Below are 10,168 nucleotides of genomic sequence, written 5' to 3' on the forward strand. Positions count from 1 at the left end.
ATTTACCTTTGTATAAAGTAAGAGGAAGGGATCCAACTTAATTTTTCTCCAAACAGGGAGCCTCACTCCACTACCATTTAATAAAGAATCTATTTTTTACCCACTTGCATATATGGGTCACTTTTCATCATATCTTAAGTTCCAATGGATATTTTTATGGTCGTTTTCCTGTTCTATTAGTCTAACTATAACTTAGTACTATGCCTTAATATCTGGTAGAGATTCGTTACTCAAAGACCTTTACTCTTCCATATAAGGTTTAGAGTAAATTATTGAATTCACTAAGTCACTAATATTTTATGGTACTATACCTGGAAAGATCTAGCAGATTTGTTGATAAGTAAATCCCTTGCCTCTGTATGAGTCTTATTTACCTTACAGCCTTACCACCTGGAACAGTAGCTCACATATACACTAGCTCAGGAAATATTAATAGAAGTGACCTGTTGTCCAACTGATTAATGGTCTCCTTTCAGTGACTGGGTAGGAAAACAAATGACGCGGTGATGGAGGTTGCATTTGAAACCATCTTGTCTTCTTTTGAGCCAGAGGAGAAAGATGCGGACAAGTATCGGGGGACTGATCTCTTCTGTAACAGGGATAACTGACTTCGGTTTTAATGGTAATAAATACTGAATAAGATCACCAGCTCTTGATTGGGAATAGCTTCTGCATAGAGTTTTGGAGCTGGTTACACACAAGGGCCGATAGCTGGATTCCTGGAATTTCAAAGGAAAATGTGGAGCTTAAACCAAGAGATGAAAGGGGGGAAAATACTGTCAGTTAATAACATCAGAGTAGTGATTTGCTGACTATTGAGTTGCAAATTCTTCTGCAGAAAAGGTTCGCAGTGCAGAAACGAGGAGGGTGCCATCTAGTGGCCACAAGTCCAAACAACACCATGTGATCTTCAGTCCTGAAGAACGATAGGAAACAGTGCTTGCAGGGTACTAGGGAGAATTCTAACAATTTTGCACATTACATCAATCACCCCACTAGACAGAGATATTTAGTACCCCTGTTGTAAAGGTGAGGAAATGGAGGCTCAGAGGAGTTGAGCGACTTGCTCAAGGTCACAGAGCTAATAATACTGTGTTGAAATCTAGACCGTGTGGCCGGAGTCAGTATGTCCGATCGTTTCGCTGTCTTGCCTGAGCGGAAGGGGGCAGTGATGGCCTGGAGTTGGCTCCCAGCGGCTGGAGAACACGGTGGTCGCTGCTCTTCCCAGCTTCCCATCCAGTGACGTCACTCGGTCGTGTGAACTCCGTCCTGGTGAGAGTAGTTACACAGGGAAAACACAAAATTCTACCCAGCGGGCGTCCCCTGCCCCCTTCCTCCCCCTGCCCCAGAGAACTGCTTTGCCAACACACCCTGGGTGAGAAAGACTGAGAATTCAGAGATATAGCCCTAAGCTTTTGTAAAATTAGTTTCCGGGGTACAAAACAAGATAAAGATTAGACATGTACACCCCTCACAAGTGGGTGATCACCCCAACAAGTCTACTACCCCTCTGACATTGTATGTAGCTGTTACAGTACCATTGGTTATACTCCCTGTGCTGTACTCCACGTCCCGTGACCGTGTGTGTGTGTGTGTGTGTGTGTGTGTATTTGACGTGCAATATTATTTTATGTTAGTTTTAGGTGTATCCCTGAGCTTTAAATTTTGGGGAAAAAATGGGATAAAGAGATCTTAAGACTTTTCTTCATGATTTTTTGGATTAGAACAGAAACAGGTAGTTTATGACTAAGGTAGAACTCCTTAAAATAAAGATTTACTGAAGCATAATGTGAACTTTCTCAGTTGCTTGAAGAGGAAAGAAAACAAAACAGTTGCAGGATCTGTGTTGCAAAGCACACATTGAAAATGGTCAAAGAGACGGATGAGTAAGGAGAAGCAAGCAGAACCATTTTAGAGGAACTTAAGCTAATTGCAGCAGGACGAACATTGTTGGGATGGGCAGAGTAGACGTGGAAGAGCTGACGTTCAGAGAACAAACACCCCTGTGACAGTTTGAAGGGGCTCAAAGTCAGACGGAGAATGGCCGTAGAATGTAGGAGAAATGCACCAAATTGCTGCAACTTCCTAATTTAGAACCCACAGTGTACTGAGGCTACTAGAAATATTTGAATCATATAATAACCCTCCTCAAAAGCCTTCGGTAGACACAACTGGCAAGATGCTGATAGTTGTTGAGGCTGGGATACATAGAGGATCATTACACTATTTCTCTGCTTTTCTGTAGGAAACTGTCCACGATTAAGATTTCAAAAAAGAAGCAAGCCATCAGGCTCTTTAAATGATGATATTCAGAAAAGTGAATTAAATAAAGCTTTAAGGTCTGTCAGAAAACGTAGGCCTGAGATGCACTGCTAAGGGCTTTGCAACCATGTGATGGGTAATGAAGCCACTGGAAGCTTTTAAGCAGGTAATACACCTGCTTAATAGGTATGTAAGTGAAGTTCAAGTGTATGCATGTCTGCTTACAAAGGAATGGCACTGGAATAAATGTCATGGCTGGAGTTGAAAGGTAATGCTTGAAATCTGAATATAGCCTTAGTCATCTGGGTGGTAGGAGGGGGACCAACTACCAGTTTGTCCAGGACCGGAAGTTCTTCTGACCAGTCTTGGATGGCTGGTCCCCTTAGTGGTGGCAACAAAGTGTACAAATTGTGAGTGAGTATTATGTTTGGAGGGTGCTTGATGGATAAGGAAACAGGAGAAAAACCAGGCAGCTGACCAGATGCAGAAGCCAAGGGTGGAGAGGCTTGTTACCAGTGTGTCATGCCTCTGGGGACCAGACAGGATGGAGACTCAGGCCAGAGGGTTTGGCTTTCTAGAATGACTTCTTCAGGTCACGACTGGCCAGACCTATCTTCAGTTACTTAGCCTTTGAAAACAAAAAACCAAAGCAAAACTGCCATGGGGTACAATCTAATGTAATCAGTACTGACACCGTATTAGTGCTTCCAGATATTAGAATACACATGCAGGAATTAGTTAAATAACTCATGAAAAGGTAAACTGCAACAGCCAAAGCCTTTTGATCATTTAACAATTTGATTAGTTCACAAAGAGGTTAAAACAATCTTTTGCAGGATTTGTAGATATTTAATTTTTATTGTATTAAGATAAATCAAACATAAAGGTGACCAAATCTTAGTCAAAAATATAAACATAAAACATAAGCACAGCTAACTTCATACGCTCCAGAGCAGCGAATTTTACTCGACCTGCTCGTCTTGCTGGTCTTGATGGATTGCGTCCATCCACTTGGCATTCGTTAGGCTGCGCGATGCATGAGGGTTGCAGAGAATGGAAAGGTGAGCTGGCGTCTTCCAGCGCGGTACTGAATGCTTTCCTTTTGTTAGAAGGCTGCGTCAGGCAGCGTGGGGAGCAGATCCCAGGCTGTATATTCCCTCGGGTTTGCAGCTTCTCCTTCAGGGTTTCTTCACAGGGGCCGTCTGGGCGCTGATTCGCTGGAGCGGTGCCCTGTCTGCTCAGACACACCTCAGCCAGGGAACCTCAGTCACTGCTTGGCCAGAGCTTCCCCTTGGCTTTGCTCCCTGTTGTTATCTCCGCACATTCCGGGAGTGCAGAGAAACGCTCCGGCCAGTTCTACTTCCTGATGCCACTGCCTGTTAGGACCTGCTCAAGTGGGGTGAGGCAGCGGGGAGAGGTCCCCTGCTAGGGCAGGGAATCGGGGTGGCGGGCTGGGAGTGGGGAGTGGAGGCCGGAGTTCAGTCGCGGTTTTAATTGTGAACATTTGCGGTGCCTCCCTGACCCCACAGCACATAGACCTCCACGGAAGTATTCCCCACGTTGTAATTTAGTGAGTGAGTTGTTCCTTCCCAGCCTGAGCTCTTGGGGGGTGAAATTGTTGCTGCGTTAACCTTTGATTTCTCAGCATCTAGTTCAGTGCTGAGCCCATATGCTCAAGACACTTTTGTGGAATGAATAAACACACTCATCTTTGTATGGTGGCTCATAGTTTGTTGTGCACACATATATGTCTTCTTTTGACCCTGGAGAAATTGAAAGTGGCAAAAATATTTGGAAAGTTGCAATGTTCAGAACATGGCAGAAGTTGTCATGATAAGTGTCTCTGGTTTTTGGTGAGAGTAACTGGGGTTTGGTGGTGGGTTTCAGTGCCTCCTTGAGCTGGAGAAAGTACCGAGTACAGGGTCCACACACTGGCTTGGGGGTCAAATCCGACACAAATAAATGGATCCAATGCCTGTTTTTGTACAGCCCACCACAAAATCAGAATGTTTTATGCATGTTTAAATGGCTGAAAAAAAATCAAAAGACTATTTCATGACCTGTAAAAATTACATGAAATTCACGTTTCCGTGTCCGTCAATAAAATTTTATTGGAGCACAGCCGTGCCCATTCATTTACATGTTGTGCCTGGTGGCTTTTGTGCTGCAACAGAAAAGATGAGTACTTGTGACAAGGACTGATGTGACCAACAAATCTTAAAATATTGACTATGTGGCCCCCGAACTGGAAGTTCACTGACTTCTGACCTAGTACCTGCTTTGTTCAGAATAGGCACTTCCGAATAATTGCCAGGGGATGAAACCCTGGACACCAGATGTCTTCTGATGGTGCCAGGAGGAGGACAGGAGCCAGAGCCAGTCTCCCCCAAGCTGGGTGATTGAGCCAGTGGGACCTCCACAGCCACATCCTGCCCCCGAGGCTGTGGTCCAGGCCTCGCCCTCTGGGCATCACCCAGTCTGGGCTCTGGCTTTCTCACATCTGGCCTGCTGTGAGCGTCCTCATTCTAGACACGCTGCCTCTCAGTCTCACACCCCTTACTTTCAGAATATTAACGGCTAACATTTATCGAGCGCTTCCTCTGGGCCAGACACTCATTTCTTAGGAGGAGATAGATAATCCTAGGAGGTAGGTATTGTCATCATTATTATTGTTATTCCCATTTTACAGATGCAGAAACTGAGGTTCAGAAAGATGCAGAAACAGGCCTGTGTCACACAAGAGGAAGTAGCAGAGCCAGGGCCCAAACCTGAGTCACCTTGACTCCAGGGACTGCATGGCAGGATGGAGGGGGTGGGAGGGGGACGCAGCTGCCCAAGGTGAGATTCTCCCATCACTGTTCTCCGTTGGGATTCTTTCCTTGGATTCCTTCTCGCTGCTGTGCCGCCGCACCCAAACCAAACCAAACCCAGAGGATTGTTGATTCTTTTTCTCTTTGGACTGCCTTCAAAACCACTTTTCTCTTATTTTCCCCTGATGCAACTGAGAGAAGGCAGAACATTCCTAAGATACTTTACTGAAATAAAGAAGGAAAGCCAAATGAGAGACAAACCAGAAACTTAAAAAAAAAAATCCATTCCCCCCCCCCCCCCAGTGAGGCTGGTTGACAGGGTAGTTTCTCAGACACAGAGTATTTTTGCAACACTGCACACTGAACTGTGAAGGTCCCACCCAGAAACGTTCCTCTGGAAAGCTCTGGAAAGACGTGGTGTTTTGTTGCTCACAGGGACAGTCCCCAAAGGCCCAGGCAGGAGCTTCAGTGGAGAGCTTCTCCCAGCTGACTGTCTTCAGCACCTTCCTAACTTCCCTTTCCAGGTCCTTCTGCTCGGCTTTCCACCCCACACCGCTTCCCTGGGCTGCCCCTCCTGAGCCACGTCCCAGGCTCCCAAATGCTGCCATCCTCCTTCCACCAACAGAAACTTCTGACCACGTAACACGTTACCTCCCCACACAGGACATCAGAGATGAGCCTTTCCCTCCAACCTTCACCTCTGCTATAGTAGGCAGTTCCTCCTTGGTCTAGAGAAGGGGGTCCCGAGGGCTCCCCCAGCTTCAGACAGTGAGGGTGGCTCCCCGGCTGCTTTATGCTTCCTCCTCCTCCCACAGACCCATCTTTCTGAGCATGTAAGAGCTTCTCATTCCTCCCACCGCTCCTTAGAGGATTCCACTTCTTTCCAGAGGGAAGAGGGAACCGATTCGGATGAGAAGGCTCATGTCTTCCGCTGTCTCGCCCTTCCCTTCCTGCCGTGATTGCTTAGGGTTTCTGCCCTTGGGTTCTACTCCCGTCTCCCAACTCAAGACTGAGCTTACTGTTTCTTTTCCCTCATTCCTGTCGCTACCCTAGAAGCCCAAGGTAAAAATGCCTGAGAGAATCACAGAAGAGAATTCCTGCAGACAGGGCCTCCTATGCGAGGACGTGACCCTGCTCTGCCCTGGTCCTTCCAGATTGGAATCCCATGGCAACCAGCATCCCCTCAGCTTCTCCAGGTGACCTTGTGGGGAAAGGAATCCTTCACACCACAGCTCAACCGCTCTTGGGACAGGGGTGTCACAGAGCGTTTGTAAAGAGGATCCTCTAGGACTTCTCATTTCTGTCCAAAGCCAGCCAATCTGAAGACCATATTTGGCTCGTTCTGGAAGTTTAGGTGGGTTCTACAGAAAGAAAGAGGAGGGAAGGAAGGAAGGAAGGAAGGAAGGAAGGAAGGAAGGAAGGAAGGAAGGAAGGAAGGAAGGAAGGACTGTAGAGAACTTCATCTGGTTGAAGGTAGGGCAGCATACAGGATTGTCAGTCGATAAGGGTGTCATCATCCCTGAAGCTCCCATTAGCAATCTGTGGCCTTTGGCTCTTGCAAACAGTGAGATTGTATTTCTTCAGAATAAGCTTGGAGAAGGATTAAGCAGTTTGTTATCTTGGCGTGGTTTATATTAACGACATGGGGACTTTAAATCAATCTCCTGTTTTTTTTTTCTGCGATGCATTAGAGTGCCCTCAGTGGGCATGTAAGCATGTATTCTTTGGGGAAAAAAAATGTATTTCTCTATTCTTTAGGAATTGGAATGAAATCTCAAAATTTGTCTTACTATAGTAACTATACCAACCCTAAATAGTCATACAGGTAAGTATCACTTAGGAAAACGACCCAAGTAGTGTGTTTTCATAAATATTTTCCTTTCCAGTTAAATAAGTTCCAGGCTGTCTGAAGTATAAAGGGATGGGCGTGAGTGACTCTGTGTGTGTGTGTGTGTGTGTGTGATTCTTTAGTCTTTGCTACTGACCTCATATTTTCATTTGGGAGCTACTTGAGTTTTGTATGGTCCATAGCATTCTTTTCACATTTTCCTCAGTAATTCTGATTTAAAAAATAGCAAATACAGGAAAACCCCAAATTCCTCCCTTTCTGGTGCCACGCCACCTGGGGGCGGTGGGTGTCTTATTTTGTGAACAGCCCTCTGAGGCAATGCTGACAGCATTATTCTGAAGAGTGACAATGACAGTAATACTTTTCTTATCCTCAAATAGCCATGCTCTGGTAACCTGCCCTTGCCGCAGAACTGGTAAAGCCAGAGGCACAGGTGCCACGCGCATTGTCACACAGTCAGGAGTGAAGCAAAGTAGACCTTCCTTTACTCCGGCCTCTTTACTCCGGGTTCTTCCTGCTTTGTACACACTTCACTCTTTTTGTTTCACTCTTCCTTTTCTCACTGCTCACTTTGTCCCCTGTTATTTGGAAAAGTAATGCATTCAGTTGGCCATGCACTTATCCAGCGGCCACCCTGTATTTCATCTTCATCTCCAAACCAACTCCCTCACTGCGTGGACCACCTTGTCTGGAAACTCCTGTAATCTGAACGCCAGCTTGCCTCTCTCTATTTGTAGTACACGTGGCCTCCTTTAGTCAAATCCCAAACCTTTTACTTTACTCTCCTTTTGCCTTAAAACCTCAGCAGCCCTTGATCGTTTCGGCCAGCCTTTGCTCCCTGAATCCCTTTTCTCTGTAGGTACTGTGGTTACCCTTCTATCTCTCGGACAGCGTCCCGTGCTCGTCACTAGCCCTCCTCTTTCTTAACTGTGGGTTAATAGGCTGCTTTAAGTAGGGTGACCATATACTTTTTCATCCAGGTGAAGATAGCCTGGAGAATTCCGGGTGCTCAGTAACACCGGCACAAACGGAGATCCTCCCGGACACACGGACATGTCTGGTCACCCTCTCCTTAAGGCTCCGGGAGGAGGAAGTGGAGAGGAACTCAGGGCAGGGTATGAATGAGCATAGATCAAGGAGCGTGCATAATCCGTCTTAGGGTTGCTTAGCTACTTCTGCTAAGCATCTCAAGTTAAAATTCAGCTTCACATTTATGAGACGATTCAGTGTCAGAGCAGGATTAAGAAAGAAAAGATGGGTGAGGAAGAGAGGTCCAGGTGAGGAAAAGGCGGAGCTGTTTGGACCGGGTCCCATGGTGCTCTGTGGGTTCCAGCCACAGAGTCTGCCCTGGTAGGTAAAGATGTGAACTTGGTACTGAAACCGCTTCCAGGCTCTTCTCAGCCTAGGGTTGCCCAAGATCAGTAGCACCGAGTGGCCAGTAGGGAAGGCAGCCATGATGATTTTGCACAGAATATTCCAGGAACTGTTGGCATCAAAGACGGACAAGAAAAGATACAGAGCAACTGTGCTGAAAACGTAGCGAATGAGACAGTAGCTGATAGCTCTGTCGCCCCCCATGTGGGCCTCCATGCTGGGGTCCCTGGAGCCACATGGCTTTGCATGTGGAGGGTGTGTCCCTTGAGAGCGATGATCAGCAGGGTGGCCGCCGCGGTGAACATGGTCAGAGGAACGAAGACCCCCAGGCTATAGAGAAGAACCAGGTTGACCACACTGGGCTCGGTGAGGTAGGTCTTAGTGGAGCTGCAGGAGGGATAGGAGCGGAACTACTCACATACACGTTGGAGATACCTTTAGAGAAGGGAAAGCTGAAGCATAAGGTGATGAACAGTGACAGCCTCAGAAACCAAGGCACCAGCACCGTGATTTTCCTCTTCATCAGGGAGAACGAAGGGTGAGTAAGGTTGGCAATTTTAAGGCAATAGAAGGTATTAAGCCAGATGGTGAGCCAGAGGTTGGAATAGTTCAGAAACACGGCGAGGACTTTGAAAAGCACATGCACTGTGTTTTGGTTATAAGTGGCCTGTGGACTGTAAGACTTCTCCAGCGTCATGCAAACCTGTAGGAGAAGCTGAGCCGCAGCGGGCTGCAGTCACCAACAGGAAGCCTTTGCATCTGGCCCACTCCGCCCTGTGGACCGCCGTGATGCAGCTGTTTCCGGTGACACCAGTGATGCCGTCAGTTCCGGAGACCAAGGTGAAGACGATCTTAAACCTGGACGTGCTCACTGTCGCCATTCTGTGTGGCCCGGACTGTCAGGTTTTCATGCCACGAACTGCCACCTGCTCTGCAATCTTCTGACCCTCACTCAATGTTGCTGTACTTGTTTTCTCAGTTAATGGTTATTTCTAATGTTTTCTTCATTTGCATGTCACATGGTTACAGGTTAGAGGCTTGAAATGCAAGTTGAGAATATCTGGTTATTGGCCGTCTCCATTTTTCATAAAGACCTATTTGTCTTGGGTTTTCAGGAGCTCATTGGAAAGACTTTGAGACAGGTTTCTGTCACAGCACTTTCCTCCCTTATTTACCTGACGGGGCAAGAGTTCCAGGTGAGGAATCTTAGTGACCTCAGGGCCTTTTCACTTGCCTCACAGATCTGTTACCTGCTAAATTATCTGTAAAAAAGGCATGCAGTTTCTCTGATCTGCCTCCTCCTGTTTCTTTTATCGTCTCTTTTATTTTGGGAGAGCTTTTATTCCTACGCTTAGCATGTTTATCAATAAGAAATTCTCATCAGCTCATATATGAGCATCTTTTATTTAGAATTGTCTCCAGAAAGGACAGCTATTATAATGTCCTCAAATAGTCCACGGAAAAGCTAAAATTGGATGCCATTTGGGTTAATTAGAGATAAGAAAGACTCGCTAGTCACATTTTCATTGTGTATATATCACCAATTGCAATTTACTGATGTCCACACCACTATTTGATCTCAGGTTCACTGGAGTCAGCCTGGGGGGCTTCAGAGTGTCCTGAACACGGTGTTGGAGTTGGGGCATGTGACAGGATACTGTGACGTAGAAATTGAATTCCCTATTTCTTTATCCTGGCTGTGAGAAAGAGCAAACTCTGGCACTTTAAAAAAACTATATAGACGCCAAAGACTCATTCTCCAACGAGCAAATCAGAATCTGAGGTAGGGCCCAGGTATGCTGTATTTTTAGAAAGCTCAAAGGTCATATTGCTCAGGGCTAGGGTTAACCATCAGAGGCGGGGCCAGAGTTCA

The 10,168-nt window shown here is 46.4% G+C and overlaps 1 protein-coding gene and 1 long non-coding RNA gene across 2 annotated transcripts; both read right to left on the minus strand.

Annotated features, from left to right (window-relative positions):
* Window positions 1-1,130: 1,130 nt before the first annotated feature.
* On the minus strand, window positions 1,131-4,488 carry LOC141567569 (uncharacterized). Its single transcript, XR_012490328.1, has 3 exons — window positions 3,234-4,488; window positions 2,776-2,890; window positions 1,131-1,269 (listed from the first exon to the last, which is right to left on the minus strand). It is a non-coding gene; the product is annotated as an uncharacterized LOC141567569 (long non-coding RNA).
* Window positions 4,489-8,059: 3,571 nt separating this feature from the next.
* Window positions 8,060-9,462, minus strand: TAS2R40 (taste 2 receptor member 40). Its single transcript, XM_019715340.2, is given in 5 exon segments — window positions 8,060-8,284; window positions 8,287-8,531; window positions 8,534-8,686; window positions 8,689-9,017; window positions 9,019-9,462. Coding segments are annotated over 5 exon segments (1,008 nt in total). The 5' UTR covers window positions 9,177-9,462; the 3' UTR covers window positions 8,060-8,161.
* Window positions 9,463-10,168: the final 706 nt, after the last annotated feature.

This window comes from Rhinolophus sinicus, linkage group LG11 (assembly GCF_036562045.2).
Source record: "Rhinolophus sinicus isolate RSC01 linkage group LG11, ASM3656204v1, whole genome shotgun sequence".
In the NCBI taxonomy this organism is placed as follows: domain Eukaryota; kingdom Metazoa; phylum Chordata; class Mammalia; order Chiroptera; family Rhinolophidae; genus Rhinolophus; species Rhinolophus sinicus.